Source organism: Porites lutea, chromosome 4, assembly GCF_958299795.1.
Source record: "Porites lutea chromosome 4, jaPorLute2.1, whole genome shotgun sequence".
Lineage (NCBI taxonomy): Eukaryota > Metazoa > Cnidaria > Anthozoa > Scleractinia > Poritidae > Porites > Porites lutea.
Window position 1 is genome coordinate 40,816,077 of NC_133204.1, and position 23,746 is coordinate 40,839,822.

Below are 23,746 nucleotides of genomic sequence, written 5' to 3' on the forward strand. Positions count from 1 at the left end.
CCAGAACCCAGTGCGGAAACTGTGTCTTTAAAATAATTTGCATGCAGTATGTGCTATTTGTATGCAAATCTTCATGTAAACTTACGCGAGGGAATAAATCTCCACCAAAACACAAGATTATCGAAGATCTACACAACATCATACAGGATTTTAAAACTGTGAGGTTAGGTTTATAACAAAATCGATACCATGCGCTCACTTCGATTCAATGAACCTACAGACAAGATGGGGGCTTGTTTTTGCGGCCGTAGCTGCGGTGAAATTCCTATTGCGCTGTAGCTGTGCGGGCGCTAATTTGGTCAGTTTTTCCCTTGCCTGTAGAAGATTTATTTGCTCATAAAGATTGCAAACAGTCACGGTTCGCAAGATAATATAAACGCTGTGGCTATATTAGACCGCAAAACAGTCGGTTTTTTTCTCAAAATCAGTACAGAAATCGGTAAAGCGTGGCGTAAGAGTCTTACGCGTCTCTCCCCAGTCTCGCTCTCTGTTTTCAGCCTCATTCCAGACCTTTTGTTTGACTGCTCGCGCGTACTTGAATACGCAAAAATACGGACTGTTTTGCAGTCTATGGCTATATGGCCGGTAACTGGTCAAAGTTTTCAAAACAATAAATGACCGGTAGTCCTTTCATCCTATATTCTCAGTAAATTTCACAAAATCGAAAAATCCCAGCTAATCTAGATTATCATATGTCCAACACGATGGCACAAGCTTCCAGAAGGGTGGTATAGTGTTTCGTGGGGCAAAAGAATATAACCTACTCCCAGAAAACATTCGGAACTTAAACAATATCTCAAGTTTTAGAGCGGTTTTCACTTGACTGTCGTAAAACCAAAACCAAAGTAAATACACTAGCCAACCGAAGGGCGTAGTAAAACCAAAACCAAACCAATTCCTCAATTACTTTCGACAGTCAAGTGGAAACCGCTCTAAAAGGAAAGTCGCCGCCCACTTTTTTGAAAACTCTTCTCAAATAGACTGAATCACATTTTTCATGACTGTGTATATAAACTCATGTAAATATTTCTTGTTGTAACAGATGTAAATATTTTTGCCCCATGGTAATTTTATTATAATTGTATATTTGTTATTATTGTGTATTACGACAGAATAGCCCCGTATAGAGGAGTGAGATACAGTGGCCATTGGGTATCATTTGTTACGATGGCCTTGTCTTGTTTGATTTGTTGGTTTGTATTTGTCTGTATATTTTGGTTTTTACTAAATGCTCTATTTTTAGAATATAAATTCAATTTTGGGTAGGAATTTTTCAGCCACTGAAATAAGCAAAATGGATGCTGGAGATAAATTTCCATTATACTCACATATAGCCTATCCCCAACCCATTTCGACGCCTGCTACCCAGTCTAACTCACATAGGGCTTGCGTATGTTACCCAACAATGTTTCCCAAACTAGTGACTAGACTACATTATGCCATAAGATTCTAGTTTTACCCTGAGGGAGATTCACTGCGAGAAGCTGCCCAGTAATTATAGTCCCTTCTCTCAACCATTTAATCAATTTATCCATTAGGAGTGGGTAGTCTTTCCAGATGAGGAAAATTTTCCAGATATTAGGAGGATTTTAAGTCTGATTCTACAAACCAGAGGTCTATGTCTATTCTACCAATTGTTAGTGAATAATCGAAACGATCAGGCTATGTTTAAAGTGCCTATAACCCATAGCCAACTCTTTCTTTTTAAAAAGTAAAAACATGTAACATGCAAAAACAAGCAACAGAATGGGATTTGAGTTCAATTTCGATTTTTAACAGGCGATCAAAATCCCGGTTCACGAAGTAAAAAACAGGCCTTATGGGGGACTGGGCCGAGTAGCCTGTGACGTCAACCCGGTATCTCGGCGATAACACGATTGGCTACAAGATACCGGGTTGACGTCACAAGCATTTAGTACCAGGGGGCCGTTTCTCGAAAGTCCCGATAATTAACGGGCCCGGTAAGCTGTGTCCGTTTACATTAAAGATCGAGGTTTCAATAGTTTTGCATCTAACGCGACAAAACTGTCAGTTAATGAAACAAAATGGAGTAGTTTGTTAGCCAGGACCCGCGCTCTTATTCTTTATATTCGATTTGAATATTTGATTTCGGGCCCGTAAAGTTACCGGGACTTTCGAGAAACGGGGTCCTGGTCTCTCAATCACTCCTTTTTGAATAAATATGGCGGGAAATTAGCCTCAAATTGCCGATTTCGTCCTTCGATAAAAGTGTGTTTTCAGTTATTTCTTCGCAAAAATTCTTTAAACTACAAAAATGTTCGAAATTTAATATAACTGAATACAGGTGATAGGCACTTTAAACGTTACCGGATAGGTTTTTAGTGGTGCCACGAAAACCTGTGTGGAATAGTATAAACAGACACGGCCCGGGACGACACAAGTCGTCGTCGAGCCGGTGCGTTTGGCCGAGAGGGATTGGTGCACTAAATTCCAGTCCTCACTCCTGAATATTTACTTCCGTCTCAGTGGGTTCCGATCCTGGCTCCCACGAATTTACTTCCACGACGGGCTGAATAGTATTCACTCTGCACCAAAGTATGGTACAAAACCCGTCCGATATGTGACGGTCCGCTTTTGAGATCGGCGTAGCGCAGTGTCACTCGTCACAGAAACTGCGCCACCACAACCGTTCATGGGTGTGAACAGAAGCCCTAAGTTTTTCCCCTCCTCCCCATCATTTTTTTGTAAATTGTGCCTTCAAGAATCCTACCTCAGTCAGAAAAGGGGAAGAAAATTTCATTCCATTCCATCTTTCTTCTTTATCTCCATCATAAAACGGCATATCAAGATGTTTAGCTCTTCAGCAGGTATGTCTTCAATTTCTCTTTCTTCGCCTTTGTGACGGAAAAACCTCTTCCAGACGTTCAAGTCATACTCGATTTTCTTAACTGTGTTTTCCGCTCGTTGGGCCAAAATATAATTTTGCACATTTTCCAGCGTAAAAACATTGTCATTTTCCCGGTTTTCTTCGTTAGTTATCGCAGTAATATTCTCTTTTTCATTGTCATAATTTGCCATCTCATCCGGATAATAAACTCGCTTTCACTGTGATAGCTTTCGTCTGAACTCATGTTGATAAGCGAAATTATACTAATTGCTTACATTTTTAAAGAAACCATTGCGAAGTAGCAAACCGGCAAAAGCATCACGGAACGATTCCGCCCGCGTTAGCGGGCAATATCGTAAAAAACTGCCCGCTCCCGGAACCAATCAGATTGCAGGATTTAGAGGATTCCGCCCGCTCGCAAGCTTACCCTACGACATGGATTTCCTCACACTCTTTCTCAGACACGCAAATTCGGCTGTTAATCCTTATATTTACGTGATTTTCAACTAGAATTACAGAAGAGGCTTTCAAACTGTGCTTTCTAGACGAGACAGAGGAAGCCAAAGTTCGTCAAGCACAACCAGGAGAACCAGGTCACGTCGGTTGCAAGAAAAAGAAGCGATTCTTGAGCGCGCAGATTCGCGGGAAAACAGAATGGACGAACGAGGAAGTACTAAGAAAAACCTAGAAAGGCTCTTGCCTACAACCACAACAACAGAAAATCTTTAAACTTCCTCAAACTCGATCACATAATAAACCGCACACCTTGATACCTTCAACTTAAAAAATTAGGAATTCTGTATCTTGAATTTTAATCTCGTCAATGTCACATGTCCATCCTATGTTATTCCCGAATGATTTAATCAAATTTCTTTTGACTGATCGTTTCTTCGACTTTAGCTTATGGCTTATTGTAAAATATTACGCCTAGATATAGAGCTATGTTATTATAACACTCTCATGAAAAAAACTTGTGAGTTACTATAGCATTTATAAAATAAAAGAAAATGACAATTTATTGCACGGCTCACCCCTTTTAATTTCGTAAGTTTAATCTGCAAAAAGTGGATTCTGTTCGTGAAATTATGAATTAAACCGATCGAATATCGGCACTTTAGTGATACACTAAAGACAAAACAAAAAGGGTTAAATTATTTATCCTTAAGACGAAACATCTCCAAACCATTTGACAGGAACAGGAGAAAGAGATAAGTATATCGATATAGAGGGAAAAACATCATTTGCCAAACTTATTTTAAGTCACGCCAAAATCGCACGAGACATTATTTAATCGATCTTTTTTTGTTTTAAATTTCTCAAAACAATTCATTTTTCATTACTTTAAGGTTAGCCTTTTAAAACCTTTTCCCAACGCCGGGTTTCTCAACCATGTATCAGTAAGTTTCAGTCCCTGGTAAAAGAAAAAAACAAAACAAATCGAAAAGTCGCCTGCAAAACAGTTCGGTCGTATTTCAAAACTGAGTTGTACTGCTGAGCTGGCGTTTTTTATCATTCTTGATTCCGGCCGCTATCCTCAAATTTATTTCCATGATTACGATCGAGTTCTCAATGTTCCCCTCGACTTCCTCTTGGTAAAAGACAGGAGATCTTAGGACTATAGGAAAAAGAAAACTTAACTGTTCCCAACCTCGTCCCCAGTGCCCTTTTCCCTGGCTTTGGAGGTAGGGCAAAGCCAGGGAAAAGCACCCTGGGGATGAGGTTACTTGTTTCCCTAAGGACCTACCAGTTTTCTTTCCCGTTAAAGTCACGTGATAATTAAAGTTTTCATCACATACACCCTTTGGAACCGCCGCCTTGGCCAGTCCCGATTGTGCTGGTAAAATGGTGGAGAGTTGCTTCTTAGAATGCCAAAAAGTTAGTAAAAAATTGTCAAAAATTCAGAACGTTTTGAGACACATTATTCTGCTCCGTTTTGCTGCTGTAGGCTTTAAACTTCAAAATATAGACCACCTCACCTTTTTGAAGGAAATTGAAAAAGGATCCATGTCTTAATTTCCTTGAGTGTTTTTTCTCTTTTGTTTTATAATTATTTTTTCTATAAATAGCATCCAATTTTTTTACTTGTTAATAGCTTTTCAAATCATGTATAATTATCATACTTTCTTTTCCAGTCTGTAGGATTTCACAGATGTATAACAACTTGCAGGAGCCCATACTAGATAGAACAGCTGCAAAGAACAATTGTTATTATTATTAATGACGAGATGATCAACTGCGCTTTACAAAAATAAATAGAATAAAACTAACTAAATGATAAATAAGAATTACATCATGTGTTGTGTTTAATATCAAAACATTTAACAAAGAATAAAAAGCCTTACCAAAAGGTACGTCTTTAAAAGTTTTGCTAAAAATAAATATAAATTACATAGTTGTGTATAGGTATTAAGTAAACCTAACTAATGGGCGTCTTTATATCTGATAAAGACACGGCTATATTTAATTTCTTTATAATTTTGCAGCTTGTTGGTATTGGGAAGCCGGAAAAGAACGACAGGAATTTCAGGTTGTTTCTCGAAAAGTGGAAGAACATTACATTCAACTTTTCCATGAGCCCATCAGGCTTGATGGGCTCCTGGCTTTTCGGCGATAATATCAATTCGCTCTTTGCTAGACGACTGATAGCATTCTCCATTTGAACAAGCTCGGAACACTTTCCCCCGCTTCCCGTACACTTGAATCCAGCGGCCCTCGTCCCTGATAATTTCGTGAACGTTACTTCTCTTACATCTATGGCGGTACTTTTTATGCTTCCAGACTTAATCCCAGACTTCGCGCAGCCACACTTCCGGGAACCAAACGACAGAATACCGAGAGCGCGTGAGAGGTTATTTTTCATCGCCGCACCATCCTTCAAATGGATGATGTGATCTATAATTACAGCCAGAAATGGAAACTAGAAAAATGTTCAGACTTAAATTGACTAGAATTGCTTCTCTATTGGGAACGGAGCAATTAGAGAGATTGAAGTACTTATGTCAGGATGACATTCCGCACGGAGATCGAGAGAGAATCAAGACGCCGGAACAACTATTTTTGGAACTGGAGCAGAGACAAGTTATAACACCAAAGAGTCTTCAGTTCCTGATAACCTGTCTCGAAAATATCGGAAGAAAAGACCTAGCTGAGGATTTGAGAAACTTCGAGCATTTGAACAAGGCAGAAGGTAAAGACACGTTTATTAACGTTTATAGCTTAATTGCCTCCTAATTTTGACAATGATGTGTCGTCAACGTGGCGTGAGTATTCTAAAACGAATTATTCTGAAATGTTCGTGTTTTAGTTTATAGTACTTCTAAGTATGGTGAGAAATGTGTAAGTTATTTTAAAAAAGGTCCACCTCGTTTTTTAATGTGAAGTCAGAGTGCGAACCCGATTCAAACCTAAATTGCTATGGAGGACAGCGGACAAACGGATTATTATGGTTCATTTTTCACGCTCTGCTGGGGCCCGTTCTCGAAAGTCCCGGTAACTTTTCGGGCCCGAAATCAAATATTCAAATCGAAATATAAAGAATAAGAGCGCGGGTCCAGGCTACAAACTACTTCATTTCGTTTTATGAACCTGACAGTTTTATCATGTTAGATGCAAAACTATTGAAACCTCGATCTCTAATGTAAACGGACACAGCTTACCCGGGCCCGTTGATTATAGGGACTTTCGAGAAACGGGCCCCTGGACAGGGGTATTCCCGAAAGTGTCACTGTTACATGTACTCTGGGTCTTCGGAGTGAGATCTCGAATAACGACGAATAAAGCTTCCTTGCCAATTTTGTCTTCTAAAATTTCTCTTTGGTCTTAATTAAAGTTTCGTGGAACTATTGTAGGTCAAATTTATTCAGAAGGATCGAGAAGGATTTGTATGGATCAGTGCTAATATCTCAATAATATATATCTTTGCTCTCAAACTGCAAGAAACACTGACTTTGCGCGTAAGATTTTTTCCATCTTGCTCTTAGAGTGATTTTACTTGAACCGTAAAACAGATGTACTTGACCTAATAGTGCCAAAGCAAGAGTTAAACAAAAGAATACGATGGAATGATATGAGTGCAGAATAGTACGTTGTATTCTACTACCTATTTCAAGTAAAATCACTCAACCAATTGATTTGTCTTTATATTCATGAAATAAATGAAGACTAAAGACCGTATGTGTTGCACTGCTGTCAAGGATCTTGCAATAATTGTGTACGGCAATAGTTAACTTAATGCACTGCAGGCCAAAGTTATAAGGGAAGCCAAGTACCAGAGATCACTTTCAAATTCAAACTCAGATTCTTTAGTTAAGTTGAAAATTAATTTGCTATAGTACACAAATGAGTTCTCTGATGAATAATTCAGGGATCTTCAGAAGTGCAGCTATATGTACTGTATTTGAGGCCCTCATTGGCGGGGGGGCGGGGGGGGGGGTACGTATGTCCCTAGTCTGAATTTCAAAACCAGTCGTTTCGTGTGTGGAGGAGGAAGCCATGTTGTTGTCGACATTTTCTTTTTGTATTTGTGCTTTTGTCCATGCTGTCGCAGTTTCAACCCCTCGTTATGTTGTTTGTCGCCATTCCTGCTGTCTTATGTTGCTGTTTCAAGGCCATGTCACTTGTAGGAGTTTTGCCCTAACAGGGCCTCGTATGTCAGAAGTGTGCATCTTAAATCCCCTTGTCTGTTTGGAATTATGCTAGGGTTTTTAAGCTGTTCAACCAGAAGCACAATTTTTTTTTCTCAAATGGAATAAAAGAGTTGAAGGCACCCCTTTTCAATTTGTAGGTCCAAAAATAATCAAAGGGGTTGGTTTTTCTAGAGGGGGATGGGGCAGTGGGAGAAAGTGGGAGTACTAAGGGGATATACTGGTATTTCCAGAGGGTCATCATGATGAAACCAACATTAAAGAAACAACACAGAGAGGGGGGGAGGGGGGCAGTGGGAGAAAGCGGGAGTACTTAGGGGTTAACCGCGGTCAAACGCACGAGCATGCGCAATGCACTCGTATCCGGTCCCGGCCGGGGAAATTTCCCGCGCGAAATTTTAATTGAAACCATTGCAGAGACCGGTGTCAAGCAAAGTATAGTTGAACAATCGTCAGAAATACGCTAAAGTTAAGCGAAATACTTCAAAGTGAAGGTTTTTGTTTTCACAGTTAATAGTTAGATAAATTTTCATTATTCTCCGAGTTCACTAAATTTTTTTGACCTTCACTAAAAAAGTTCTTCGTGTTAAAAGAGCCGACATGCGAAAGCTTGTCGTCGCCATTTGCTTAGCCTTGTTTACTGAATGTCGCCGTTCCAATGCGTGACGAGTCCACGAAGGGAGAAGCCAACAGGAAGAGAAAACTGTAGTCAAAAACAGCTCCGGAGTGTTGATTAAGTTTTATCGAGGGCAGAAGGGGTACCTGCTGAAGGATCATGGCCTTGCCTGAGGCATAGAAACGCGATACTTGCCGAGGACAAACGCTGCTCCTGTCCGTCTTCGTGGGGACACAGTAAAACCATTTAAAATTCCAATCCTCGAGAGACTGTATGCAGCATTTGACGAGGTGGGCAGGAACAACGTGACAACGTTACCGACTACAAACCTCGGACAAAATGGTGCAATAATTATGCAGAAGCAACGCAGTTAATAAATCTCTTCACTCCAAAAACAAACGAAAGAGACATCAGAAAATATGGTAAACCACACTTTACTAAAATTTTGTTCTCAGCAATTTGAATTCACTGTCCTCTCATTTTAAGTGATATTTTATAAGCAGATGAACAACTGTACAGAAATATTTTTTTCTCGGTTAATGGTTTTTTTTCAGCTCTTCCCTCCCGTCCCCTCCCCTCCGCATGACCTATTTCCTTGATTACCTTTTGAGCTCCTGATCAGGTGAGCCAAGGCTTTCAACATTTTGCTATATATAAACGCAGTGTGCTTTGCATTTTAAGCTCGTCAGAAGCAATTAACTACAAGTGATCATGGAAAAACTGGTTGGAGTCATCCCTGTTTCCAGTTGTCAGAAAAAGAAATGGAAGTAAGGGGTGTCCTATTTGTGATTGAAACAGAAGAAAAAAAATGGAATTTAACTTTTCACTTAGACCATAATAATGCACTTTGTTTAAGCCAGAGAGGTGATCAAAGATCAAGAAAGAAGACTTTAAGAAAAAGCAGAAAAAATAATAATAATAAACAGGTAACAAAGCCTTGAGAGGATAGCTGCCCATCTCCAAATGATGGCTGGTCAGTTAGACTGCTTGGCTAACAAGATTTTCTAAAAGACAGTCTAAAATACTGTAAGAAAGAAGACAAAATTGCAAATAAAATTGAGTGGAACCTTTATTTGTCTTTTCAGTTAAATTAGGTGTTCTTTATGTACATCATTTCCATTCTTTCTTCTCATTTTGCACCCTTTTCTCATGGATCTGCTTCTCCTTCAGGGTCTAGACTCTGTGTCTTCTATTCATCCCCTTCCTAACTTTCTGTACAAAAATAAGATAGATTTAATCAAATAAATAATAAGTTGTCAGATTGTTATAGCAAGAACAAAACTACAGTAGATACCAAGTACCTTCCCTTTTAATGCTATATGAGCATCTAGTAACCCACAATAATCTCTAACTCCTATTATTTGGCCCACTTTAAAGATGCATACAAGATCATTAAACACCATGGCAGTTTAAATCAACACAGAAGGTTGTACAACTGAGACCTCATTTACCACCCCCCCCCCCCCCCCTATTGCTAGTAAATTAAACTGTAAAACTAAGACCAAGCTGCGAGCATTGAATGGACAGCGTAATGAAAACAGAAGCCTAGTCATGAATGTAAACAAACATGAAGAATAAGCAATAGTGTTGAAATGACAGCATGTACACTGATGTCTGGTCAATTTGCAATGTCAAACAGTCAAAAATAATCTTATGCTGCTGTGATTATTGAACTTATGTGTGGTTATTAAACATCTGCTAAAACAAAAACCTTTTTCCCCTCACAATGTGCCTGGCCTAAAACAATAAATAACACCGACACTATAGATGTTCATACATCTTTTTTGAGCTCGATTATGTTTACTAAACTCATGTGATGTGGTCATTGAATTTTATGAATGAGATCTAAAGTAATTATTCATCATCGATACATTTTGTTTGTTATTAATACAGACTTAAACCCTGAGCGAGATAATATATTTGATGTGAAAAGGTAAGAACAAGCTTAAAATTAAGGTCGTCAGTCAATAAAGAACAGTTTCATCGCAAAAAAAAAGACAACCGGACAATTTACTAAATTTTTTATTTTGCAGAACGAACCAGAGCCCAAAAGATATGGTTTGTATTCAATAAAAATACCAACCATTCAAATTACGTTCAAGCCAGTGTTAGTATAAAAAAAATTACAGAAAGCTTAAACAATTTAAAACTATTTAAACTTGAGCTATACTTTTAGCGGCCACAAATGTGTGCCACCATTTTGATCAACAAGAGCATAAGAGCACTTGGGGAATATTATGATTGTCAAAGGCAAGTTTACTCATACTTACATTTCCTGTTATACGTTCTTCTTATTCTTCCTATTCATCGCCAGTGAACTTTCTTGAAATACAAAGAAAATTTCTCTGTTCTTGCCCGCAAGAAGACGTAGCCACATGCGTATAGATTTTCCAAATCGAATGTAGCGATCACCAAGCAAATCTTCACGCATGCTCAGACGTTTGACCGCGGTGGAACTTAGGGGCTATACTGGTATTTCCAGAGGGTCATCATGATGAAACCAACATTAAAGAAACAACACAGAGAGGGGGGGAGGGGGGCAGTGGGAGAAAGCGGGAGTACTTAGGGGCTATACTGGTATTTCCAGAGGGTTATCATGATGAAACCAACATTAAAGAAACAACACATATTTACCAATAAATACAACAAGTATTGTGACTTTCTTTTGATTCAGAAATCAGTTGTCATATTCGCTAAGTTGGTAACCAAGCATTCCCTAAAATCCTGGGGTGCAGGCTTTAGCGTGTGGTGATAACCAACATAAAAATTGCCTGGGTGGGAAACACCTGAACTGTGGCTCAGAAATTTGGGCTATTAGCTAGTCGTGGAGCAAGAAGTACAGTTAGTTTTTCTGAGAATTCAGCCTTTAGTTACACTGAAGTTATGAAAGCTTTGTTAAGCAGATTTCTATCTCAGTTTGCAACTGGTTATAAAAATAGTGTGAATGTAAGGTGACTGTGATTGTCTATTTCCCTCCCCTACCCATCTCAACCTTGTTGAGTGAATAGGTTAGTTCAAGTTGGATTTTTTCTGTGTTTGGTCGGTGATGTATTGTATTATGACCAAATATCATGTCAAAGATCAGAACACATGAACTTAAAGCTACAAAACCACAAACTGATTGGCTTTTTTTTGCAACACAATGACGTAAAATATTTCTGAAATAGTTGGAGAAATATACAGAACAATACAGTACCTCCAATAATTATTTTGCAACCACCTCTTGTAAGAGACCTCCATGGCTCCCATAAGTAATCAGTGACTTATCCAAAGCACCAAATTTTCTCAGTCAAAGCCTTATAGTGTTGGAACTTCTTGTAAGAGCACCTCTTGTGAGGGAGCTGTGACCACTTTTTAGTATGATGGTTTTAGAATTTTCCATTAATTTTTTAAATCACCTCTAAGCGAACACCTGTTACAATGTCTGATCTTTGTGTTTGCTATTTGTACTACACCGTCACTCACAGTTTGAGAAGAAGTTTTAGACACAACATGGATTCAACTATATTGTAACCTAAAAATAGCATGCAATACATTCTCTCCAAAAAGTAGATGTGTCTGGACTTATCCTCCTGTAAGACCTCCTGAAGTTTGACTCATAAGCAACCAGTTACTCTTCTTAAGGAGGTTCTATTGTAATTACAAAAAATGCCAACACCTCTCTGAGGTCAATTTTTAATCTTTAGCTAATTGTATTAATATCTGTTTTCTCTCAGCTGGTGCAGACTCAGTTGCAGCTAATTCTCTGGTGAGAAATCATGATTTTCATTGTCTGTGGATGAAATTTGAAAAATTTTTATGGATCTTTAATTGCAAATAGAAACCACCTGCAAATGAGCATGAGTTCCAGAAAATACCTGTTCTCAAGGTAACTTCGCCTAGTCACTGGGCATAGTTAAGATCAGAGTTCACAAAGCCTAATGGAAAAATGCCCTGGCCCTAGGCTATCAAACCCGACTTTCTTTTGTTCTGTTCACTAGTATAGGGTAGCAAAATTCAGCTAAAGTTGATCCAGTATTGGCTAAGGGTTTCAAGGTCTCAGTGGCTCATCCCCACCCAAACATTCCCAAAGTACTCCCCAGGATTTCCAAAAACATAAATTATTGTAGAATCAAATCTTCGTCTTTTCCTTAATTACATACTCTCAAATGTTGTTTTATTGCAATAAGTAACCGAATATTAACAAAGACCTATTCTGTGTATTTAACCCGGGGGGGGGGGGGGGGGGGCACTTGGGTATTTTTTGGGTGGGTATGTGCCGCCCGGGACTCCAAATTGGCACCCCGTTCTAGAAAAAATTTCCCCTAAAATTGATACCCCGTTCTAAAAATGGGCCAATTTTTTATACCCTGTTCTAGTATTCGCCCTAAAACTGATACCCCGTTCTAGAAATGGGCCAATTTGTTATACTCCGTTCTGGGGTGCAACAAGAGTACAACAGTTTGCTTGTTTACGCATTGAACCGTATTCTTAAAAGCAATCTGTCCTTGAATACTTTCAAATGGCTGCTTACAAAAGTGGAGCTTTCGTGCGTTCGAAATTTTATACCCCATTCTAGAAAACGCCTCTGAAATGGATACCCCGTTCTAAATCAGGAGCTTCAAAATCACGACCCCTTTGGGCGGCACATACCCGTATAGGCAATGTATGGGAGTACCCCCCCCTCCCCCGTGGTATTTAAGAACTGACTCAATGGAGGTCCATGTAAAGGACAGCATCGTTTTGCCCATAGAGGGATTAAAATCTGGAATGGATTAAGCAAGCGCCCATAGGATGTTAACTAGCTTAGACATTTTTAAACAGAGTATTTTTAGAGAATATTTAAGCAAATTGTGTTAATATATTGATTATTATACATTCATTATATTTATTTAAGTTGACTATTACTATTCTTTTTACTTGTAATATTGGTGCTGAAAAGGCAGGTTTTAGGGAGCAACAATAAATGTATGTATGTATGTAATAAAGGATGATTATGGTTAATGAAGTTAGGAGCATTAATCTTGTGCATGCAGTAAGGCTTTAAGATTCTTAAAATCAAATGTTTTTTTTTCTAGGAAAAATTATCTCAAAAATGAACAACTGAAAAATTTGATAAATGTTAACAAAAAAGTAAATAAATAAAATCAATGCTATTATAACGCATGCAACCAGTTCTTTAGGCTTTAAAAAACAGCATCTTAAGGGAGAGTGAAACACTTAAGCTTTTTTAACAGTGCTGCAAAACCTGGAAGTCAGACCATTGAATGTATAATGTAATTAAAGAATCTTAAAAGCAGTAACCTTAAAAATGATGCCTACAAAGAATCAATTTTTTGTGAAGTCATTATTGGCATGATTTGCATAGGAGAATTTTGGTTTTTGCTAAGGAACATTCTAGTGATCTATATACCCAGCTTCTGCAAGTATACTCATCCTAGTTTTTTTATACACTTGAAGGATTCTTTACATCAAGAAGCTGAGAGTTACAACATAAAAGGAAAGGTAGCATTTAAAGAGGGCAGGTATGAAAATGCCTGTCAGCAGTACACTGCTGCCTTGGAATGTCTTCCTGAAAGTCAGGGAAAAGATGAAAGAGCTAAATACCTTTGCAACAGAGCAGCGTGTTTTGTAAACCAGGTACAGTGGAATGTAATTTTTTTTGCAGGTGTAAATATTACCCATGGACCCTCTTCGTTTACTTAGTCATAAAGTTGAAAGAAAGAAATAATTATATATTTGGACAGTATCAGCCTCACCACCACCACTTCCACCACCACCACCACCACCACGATCATCATCATCATCATCATCACCAACACCACCACTTTCATCATCATCATCACCTTCATTGTCATCATCATCATAGACATTATCATCATCATCATAGGTAAACACTTAGACCTGATAAACAAATCAAAGTTCCTGGCTGGCCTTCTCCACAAGGGGCCCATGCCATGACTAAGAGGTATTGTGGGCCCTAATGGAAACGATGCAACCTTACTAGTGATGCAGTGACACTTAACGCTTAGATTGCAAAAGGAGGTTGGGTGTCCTGAGGGGCTGGGGGCTGTATACCACCTCACCCAGGTTGGAAGAACACCTCGAGCAGACTTGCCCCCGCCTTGTAGCTTAGTACTTGCATGTGTATAGTAGTATGCATAATCTGTTTGAGAATAATGGCTGGCCATACATCTGGCGAAGGCAACCAGTCAGCCAGAAAGCTAGAAGACCACCAAAATGCCAAAGAACTCATTGAGTTCAGGATGATTAAGGCTGTTGGCTGATTCAAGCATCTGTGAGGTAAACGTTAAATCTTACCCAAGGGTACTTTCATGTTGCAGAGGAAATTCAAGGAGGCTTGCACGGATTGTGAAAAAGGTAATTTTTTTGCCAACAAATTTATGAAAGAACATCCCACCCAATGTAGTACAAAGCCTCTTTAGTCCTTGTGCATTCCATCCTTTACGCAGCATCCAGTATGACATGTGTATAGTATGAAATTCCGGTTCAGTTGTATTTAATCATAAGTATAATGAAATTCTACATCATTAGCAGAAGCAAAACTATATAGCAGTCACAATGCTTTTTCCATCTCCAATGATCTATTCTTCACTGGATTGTAAACAAAACATAGAAACGCTCTTTTTACTTGATCATAAATCCTTGCACTTCTGATTATGACTCCAACTTTGACTGCGCCGCTGGTGAAAACCATCCTTGATACAGGATCACCCTCCATGGCTATTCCCAAATATTAGCTCCCAGGGACGTTTATTTTGTGGGGGCAGATCATTCAAGGCTTTGTTGCGTTTCGAATTTGGGGGTTAATGTTTTTATATAAGAAGGCGCTTATTTTTAAAATGATGTTATCTAACTCAGTTATATTAGATTTGTCTTCTATTTTGTACACTGTATGTTTGTTTCTTAAGCACTTCTGCTGGATCCACATCATACAAAAGCAAGGTATAGGCTAGCCCAGGCGTTACAGGGGCAAGGTAAACTTGCCAAGGCTTTTGAAGAAGTCACAGTTTTGCGGCAAAGGAATCCTGAGGTGAATAACTTTCAGATTCATTTAGGTTATTTTAGTGGATCTGCGTATGTTATTGAGCTATTGGCTATTACTAATTTCTTTATTAATTGAAGGAACACAAAAAAGAAAGTTGTGTTCGATTTAAGATAAAATGACCTTATTCTGAGGATAGGAATACACTTAAGATAATTCCGGAAGTAGGCTATCAAACAAACGAACTTTTGAGAACATATTTTCTAAAAGTAGAAATTTTTGCTGACGATTTGATGATTTTAAGATATTTGAGTTAAAGTACCATGTAACCTGGCCCTGTTAAAGACAAAATCCATTCATGTCACCACCGTTTTTTTCTACTTTTTAAGACAAGAGACCTTTTCTTGTTGCCCAAATTTATAATCTTTGTTTAAGACCACCCCCTTTGTTTCTTTACTAAAATTACTGGTTGTTTTCAAAATCAGTATGTTCAAGAGCACGGAGAAGCTTAATTAATTAATTAACAAACTTCGCCAAGAGGCCTGAAACACTCACTGTGTCACAGCGTTTCTTCGAGCTCCAGATCGAATTGGGGTTTTAAATACTGGCTAGAAAATTCATGAATAGTTTCCCGCTCTGTTTAAGTAGATATTTCAGTATTTAGACATATTAAGCTTTGAATCAACTTTAGAAACATCATCGGATCCAACTCTTATCGTGTTAAAATCGAAACTTTGGCTAGGTTTGACGTGTATCAATTGGTAGAAATTTTCAATTTTTAATCCTTAAGCTACGTTTATCATGAAACATCCAAGAACTAATGTCCCTGATGCAGTACTCCATAGCAGAAAGGGCAGAGGTCTGATCGCTATTGGCAATTGTAGGTTGATAGGCCTTTAGTTCTTGAAAACGGGGTGTAGCTGTTTTCAGAAGTGGATAAACTACTGTTGTTGTACTGCTGTTTTGTTTTTCGTGAAAGACAGCCGCGTTCCAATTAAAAATGGCGTCATTCTGCTGTTAATCAGAGAAAACAGCCGAAATATCGCGACGCTACCACTGGTTTCCCCGCGAAATAACGTCTGAGGAACGAGCGCTCCGTTCTGATGACGTGTCACTACCGTGCCAAGATCTGAGTAGTGCTTAAGATTAGTCTTACTCTTAGGGAAATTTGCTCCAGCCTATTAGAAGCACTACTCATTGCTCTAAAATAAGGCAACTTTTTCCCCAATCCAATACTGTTATCGAATCTTTCGTTATGTTTTTGTTTGTAAATATGAGACTAAACGTGATGTAAGATCTTTCACGTTCCATGTTGTTATGCAGATAATATAGAAATGTTTCTGAAACCACTGAAATCACTGTCCCCTTCCTTTAAAGTTGGGGTGTTTGAATGTTGTTTTCTACAGGTAGCTCGAACAGCGGCACAACATTATTGCATGGAAGGGCTGGGAGAGGGATAGCTTTCTTTTCTCTTTTTTAAGTTTGCAAAAAGTTAGAGAGGCCCTTTAGGGTCAAGTGTCTCAACAAATTTTGCCGCCGATTGTGGCTTCCCCGCAGGCGTTTTTAGGGGACAAGAACAACTCCCCTAAAATACCTTTGGGGGTGGCTACCTTTAACCGTCATTAGTGGTTTTTGATCAGCGGTGGGTAACTGTTATTTGCTGTTGGTGTTATACAGAATCACGGCATCATTCAGCTCTGGGAATCACTGAAAAGGGAAGTTGAGGTAATTGTATAACTTGAATTTTCAAGTCTCTTTTCAGGCGCTTTATTTCCTTGAACTGCCGGTTGGGCCGCAATACATCAGTAGGGAACTTAAGATAGAGACGTTTTCGGCGCGACGGCGACCGGACTGGCAGAGCAAGCCTGGAACAGAGGTAGCCGTCGCTTCCCTCCAAAATTCGAACATTAAGATCGCAGTGAACTCTGGAGGACGGCGCCTTGGAAGACTACCGAAGACGAAAATATGGCTTCACATAAAGAATTAATAGAATTAATGCTTATTTGCTTGCACGCAACAACAATAACAACAACAACTTTATTTCAGTATTCCCACATTAGTACGTGGTATTACCTACTATTTTAAACAATTTTCCATACATACGTTTCATTTATACGATACTCTAACGAAAAAAGTGAGCTTAAAACACACAATTAAAATATCGGAGTTCATGTTTTTTGTCTGGATACTTTCATTTGTTCCGTAGGACAATTTTGTCCATGTGAAGCTCACTTACGGTTTGCTGTTTGCCATCAGATTGGATCTTGAATCTGTGACATGAAACATAGTAACATTATAAAAGATGTAAGTTTGGATAATAGAGCATGGAAATCGAGCTTGAAATGTGACTCAAAGAAAACAAGGACAATTTAAGAACGATAATCTGCAAAATTCTGGTTTCTAAACGCAACAAACCTGATGGAAATGAAAGTTAAATACTCTTCGTTCTCGCTACAACGCCAAACAGACCAGTTTCACGTCGCCGATGGGAGCACGGCGGCAATGGGGTGAGCAAGAGCATGCGCAATATTGCACAAATCATGACGTCAGGTCCGGTTGAAGTTGCCGTCGCCCCGAAAACGTCTCCATCTTAAGTTCCCTACTTTTGGAGCGAAGCCGGCTTACGCCCAGACTCGTTGAAGCTAGGCCTTACATTGTTGTGTTTACCCTTTACAAATTTTTGAGCTCCAAGTTGGAGCTCAAAAAAATTGTGGTGTTTCTTTCATGCCATTGTTAATCGTGTAGCCCGTGTTTAGCAAAACAGTGGTCTAAGCCATTCTTAATTCAACGACACAACACATTCGTGATATTTTTTTCATTAGCAAAAGCTGAAATTGTATACTGTATTAACATTTTAGGAGGCTAAAGATACTGCCATGAAAAAGAGACGCGATGGACATGCTAATTTTCTGAAATCACACTACGATGAAGCTATAAGGAACTTCTCTGAAGGGATACTATTGCTGCCAAATGTGGACATGTATGCGAAGGACAGGATGCAGTTTTACTGGAAACGTGCAGAGTGTTACCTGAAAAAGGTTTCTATAACAACGGAGTTGTTTTGGTTTGAAAAGCTTTTCCACTAAACACTAGTATTACTCTGTTTCTCTAACGAGCATGACGTGTTGGATTAACTATTGGCAGTAAAATGCCATGAAAGTCGCCCACTGTAAAGAAGTTAAAAATAGAAGCTCCAGTTAGGAAGCTCAACATTGTATCATTTTACTGAGAAAACTACAGAGGGTTGAAACATGCAACTGTCCTGGGTAGATCTAAACCGATGCTAGCGAATATTCATTACAGCCAGTACCCTACTTGGAAGCTGCAGAGCAAAAGTAAGCAATCAATCCGCGTGAAAATACATGACATAATTTCATTGCATTGTTTCGTCCTGTTAAATCCCTTATTGCGACGTCGTTTTTGCAATCGTGCTTGCTGGGGTAAGAACTGGAGGTATTGCAAGAGAAAAGGAGGACTGCCAGCAGTCTAAGTCCGGTTAGGGCGAGGGGTTCCCAAATATGACTAGGCCCGCTCAATGCAAGTTACACGTTTCAACCCCCTATGAATTTCTGTATTTGTTTTAACCTTACATAATTAACTGTAAGTCTCCATGCTGTGTGTTTCTAACTTTTGTGTCAGCGTAATTTTATGACGCGACCATTTTTCAATACCCCTTCTGTTTTTCTTCCGTATGGAAGTATTTGTCTTCGTACTTTACCATATATGAAATGTAATCAATTTTTCCTTTTTAAATTTATTTTGGGTACCTTGGAAGTGAAATGGTTTAGTGAAGTCGCAGTATATTGTTAGTTGAAGCTCATGAGCAAGTGCCTGTTGATTCAAATTAAGGCCAAGAGCCTTTTGTCTGACAGCAAAAATCAACTGAAAAATCTATCAAATAAAAACCTAAGGAATTTGTCATTTTTTAGTTGAAATTACACGCGGAAGAAAAGAAAAGCAACAAGCAACCTTTCCTGCACTCTTATTATTATTATTATTCATTCAAGATATTTCTTCGTTTCTGATTGGCTAATTAAAAATCTCACGCATAATTTATCATAACCAGCTAATGTCGACCAAATTTGGAAGAATAGGCCATTTTACAGTTATGGATGGAAGCGAGGCTGAGGGTGACCTTGTTTTGATACAATCCTTCCTGCTTTATTATGTAAATCAAGTTATTCTTATGCTTACTAGTATTTTTCAAGAAAAATTCCATAACAAAGCAAAGAAGGTTTGTATCAAAACAAGGTCACCTGCACCCTCGCTTCCATCCATAACTGTAAAATGGCCTATTTTGCGATATGTGAACTGATGACGTCAATCGTGCAGCAAAATTGCCAGATTATTGAACGGTTAACCAAGAAGACCCGGGGACGAGGTTGAGTTGTTCTGGTAAAGAAAAAAAAAGGCAGAACATTTCACTCGTTTTACGAGGAAGAAATAGGCGAACTATTGGCTAAAAACATAGCAAGAACAGCAATAAGACAACACGGACGAAATCTGCTATTTGGAGAGTATTTGCAGAACTGAAAAACCCTTTATCTCCTAAACTTGCCGATAACCCAGCTATTGAAGATGAACTTACACTGAACTTAACATTTATCGATGGAACCGAAAGTGTGTTTAAGCTTGTTCTAGAAATTATTTGGAATGAATAATAAAACAATTATTGAATTCGGCTTTCGTATCATCTGAAGAATTATGGAGATCAAGGAGGATAACACCCTCCTCGATCTCCATAATTCTTCAGATGATGCGAAAGTCGATTTCAATAATTTCTTGTTATTGAAATTGTCATTATTGTAATTATAATTATTATCATTATCATTTAATAAGCTTTAAATTTGTATTTGTTAGTCTGAGGTCTGGTAGAATTTTAGTCAACTTTGTACAATTTCACTTTGTAGAACGAATTGGAAAATGCCAAGAGAGACTGCGAAGAAGGTAATATGTTTTTTGGTTATAGTATTGATCCTGGAATGCAACTATGGTTGTTGTTAGGATACAGTCACCCGTAAAAAGCAAACCTGTTTTTAGTAATCACCTGGCGAGTTCCCATTTAGCTATTAAGATGTTTCGATACAGTTTTTTGAGACCATACCAATCGCTGTAAAATTTTCGCCAGTGATTGACTAGGAATTGAAGTTTGTCAAAATGCAGTTTTAAGTAAAATCAACATCACTATGATAACAATGAACAAAAAACTCTAAAATCTGTAAAAGCCGAATTTTGCGCGACCTGCCACAGCAAATCCCGGATACCAGGAATCGAACCCCCTTGAAAAAAAAATTCTGTATGGTTGAATTCAAAAAGAGGTAAATATATTTCAAACCTTATGTTTTCAATAGCCGCGATAAATTGTATACTAAATAAAAAAGTTCTAAATAACTCAAATTAATCTTAAGAATTCTGCTTAATATCATATTTAGCTGCCTGGAAATTTTGGTCATTTTGGTGCATTTTCTTTCTTGCGATCCTGAAAACTAACCTGTTTTTTCACCACCTGTCTAAGTGCAACTGTATTCTAAATTTTGACTTTTAGCGCTTTTCTGTATATGTCTCAAACGGGTCGACAGAATTCTTTTTAAACCTCATCACATAATCTTCACGATGTATATAATAATGTCTGAAACTTTCCGTTGACTCACTGCAACAACTTTAAATTTCAAGACAACCTAGTCTAGCTTAGTCTACGAACCGGCCAAAAATCCGCCCTAAAACATTCGCTGTTTGACGTTACGCCAATTTTTACAAATTAATACGGGCCATACTTATTTCCATGACTAGTACATTTCGGTTTGAATTTTATCGCATCTTTTGAATGTAAAACATTTACAATATTCACATTGAAATGTACTGAAATGTACTTTTTAGGCGACTGAAAAATATCGGTATGGTCTCCTAAAACCTGTATCGAATCACGTTACGGTTAAGGGTAAAAATGAACTGACTTGTATGTTGCACTATGAGTATCTGCTCGTTGCTCTAAATTGTGAAAAAGGAGAGTATTTCAGCTAGCATGGTTACAGACTTCTCCTATTTCCGTTTTTGCTCTCGAGGAACAAAGGACAAAGTAGACGTCTGCACTCAGGCTAATTTACAGCCTGCGAGTAAGCTCTCCATTTCCCTGAGTGTAGTCTGAGAATACATCCGCTGGATAAGGAGGTTTCACGACAGGAATCTCTCGCGAAAGGTCAAACCGACGGGGAACTATTTCGAGTGGCGAGTGAACCGATTCGGGAGAGAACGCGCGAGCAAGCGTGGAAACCGACAGGGGCGAGGAAGCTAGGACAGCTCGCGAAAAAATCCAGAAAAAAATATCTACGACTGATTTTATTTACTTAATTGTAGATTCCTTTACAGTATCAGTTTTCGTTTGCATTGGATGTCTGTCGGAATATTAAGGTTTAAAAAATATTCCAGTGGCTCAACAATAACAATTTGGCTTAAGGCTGGGTTTATCTTAACTGTGGAACTAGGCTCAGTGGTCGAAATCTAGATATTTAGCGGTTTGGCTGCTCTTTATTCTGGTTATTTCAAGACGATTTTCGGATTATAAACGTCGAGGAGGACGCAGAGTCAACTGAGATTATCTGAGGAGCCTCTGAGAAATACATACATTTTTATAGCCTGCTAACGTTCGAGAATACCCAGCGAGCCAAGCAGAAGACCTTTTAGTTTCTTGATAAGTCATCTCGAAAGGTCAAAGGATACACAACACACTTTGTCACGGAATATAGTAAATATGCTCGTGAGCTGAAAAAGTGTAAACTAATTATATGAAAGAAGATCGTCGCAGTTATAGACGCAATACAACGAACCAATTCAACGACCTGCTCCCATTTGGCTTGTTAGCTCGATTGGTAAGAGCGCTGTACCGATATCGCAGAGGTCAAGGGTTGGAATCCTGTACAAACCTGAATGTTTTTCAGGCTTTCTTTTCGCAACCTCAAAAGTTGCGTCTATAACTGCGATGATCTTCTTTCATATAATTCTTGACCCCGCAGTTCCTCAGATATGGTTTTCATATATTCATAACTCCAAAGTATAAGCTGTTGTCAATCCAGATAGACATGACAACTCGGAATTATCGGGAGTTTTTAAGGATTTCTCTCTCTTCAACAGCCAACAGACTGGTTCCTGAAGACCCAATGGTTCTTAATACAATGATGCAGGTCCTTGAACGTTTGAAAGAGTACAATGATTGTTTTGCAGTTTGCACCAGATTGATTAAAATGAAAATCAAGGTATTTTTGGCCATATTTTGGTGATTAAACTTAATGACGATGAGAAGGACGGATTTTATAGTATGGTTCTTAAACACTAAACAAAAATAAGAATTACTAGGCCCACGCAGCACCAGTTGAGAAATTGGACAGGGTACTTCTTTCACACGGAACTGTTCAATATTTGGTACTGTTCATACGGAAGTGACGAACCAGGTTGAAATTTGATTTTCTCAGTGGTTTTATCATCTGCCCTTGCGCAGAGCGCTACTCAAGCAAATCCAAAAGAGCGTCTCTCAGCTTAAGTTACCACACAACCATGTAACCACGCCTTTATTGTACAAAAGTTTAGACAGCCGTGGTGTTTACACTACGCTGGACAAATGTTGGACCGTACCCGCCAAAAATCTGACCTCGTTTTGGTGCTCAAATTTTTGAACGGCTAGGCATCTAAATTTTTGTACGGTTAGGGTGGTCCAGTGTGAACGGAACACCTAAGCGCACGAATTCTCCACCAGTTGAAAATTCGGGTGGTGTCATATGAACGTAGCCTTAGCGATCTATTACTCCGATGATTGTTTAGTGCGTGAAACCCAACTTGCAACAACTAAACTTGAAATTTGTCTGTTATGCGTTGAGTACTCCTAGTCCAAATTAAAGACATTAATACCGTCGGTTGCATCTAAGTGTGGAAACGAGACGCCGGAAAAACATGTTCAAATAGGGTGTCAGACATTTCCTGCCAAACATTTGAAGTTTGACATGCAGTTAATGCAAACTGCCGCGCCGAAGTTTTAAGTTATTGTATGTTTTTCATTAGCGCTTTCCGCTCATCTTATATTTTTCTCAACTGTCAGGAATATTTTTCGCTCAGAAAGAGCCCACTTGCTTTTAAGAATTATTCTTTGGAGTTTTCAACTCCAGAAATTCCACTCAACGTCTGAAACTTTTGTTGAGGGAAAATAAATGAACGCCACCCCAAACTTCGAGGGCCAAATATTAGGCTGATTTAGCAACAGAACGGGTACCTCAGTTGACGACGGCGCGCGCAAGTCAAACAATTGGCTTGACCAATGGCTGAGCGACAAATTGGGCACCGGAAGTCGTGTTTAGACCTTTCCGCGAGCTTTCCTGTCGTCAGCTGACGTTCCCGTTCTGTTGCTAAATCAGCCTTATTTAAACTAAGTCTAACTTGAGCCGTGGTTTAACGAATCTTTGAACCTCCAGATCTCTTCTTTGGTGGGTTGTTTTTAGAAGATAAATGCTTTTCTAGTCTTCTCTATATGCTTTCATAAAACTGTTCACAATAAATGATGTTTAGACAAAATCGTTGGGCAAATTGAAAATGACTTAGAACGCGGTTTTGTTAAACACTGGCTAAACTATACGTTTAAATGTTTGGCCCTGAATGTTTGGCGGCAAAAC

At 38.7% G+C, this 23,746-nt stretch overlaps 1 protein-coding gene across 2 annotated transcripts in view; it reads left to right on the forward strand.

Moving 5' to 3' along the window:
• The first annotated feature begins 11,827 nt into the window (after window positions 1–11,827).
• The window catches only part of LOC140933591 (uncharacterized), a 32,123-nt gene continuing 20,204 nt past the window's right edge, over window positions 11,828–23,746 (forward strand). For both annotated transcript variants that reach the window (XM_073383197.1, XM_073383198.1), the window contains exons 1-8: window positions 11,828–11,855; window positions 13,547–13,726; window positions 14,431–14,467; window positions 15,019–15,140; window positions 16,770–16,817; window positions 17,951–18,130; window positions 20,003–20,039; window positions 22,221–22,342. In XM_073383197.1, coding sequence (XP_073239298.1) covers window positions 17,969–18,130; window positions 20,003–20,039; window positions 22,221–22,342 — 321 coding nt within the window. In that variant the 5' untranslated portion in view covers window positions 11,828–11,855; window positions 13,547–13,726; window positions 14,431–14,467; ... (1 more) ...; window positions 16,770–16,817; window positions 17,951–17,968. The remainder of the gene's footprint in view (window positions 11,856–13,546; window positions 13,727–14,430; window positions 14,468–15,018; window positions 15,141–16,769; window positions 16,818–17,950; window positions 18,131–20,002; window positions 20,040–22,220; window positions 22,343–23,746) is intronic.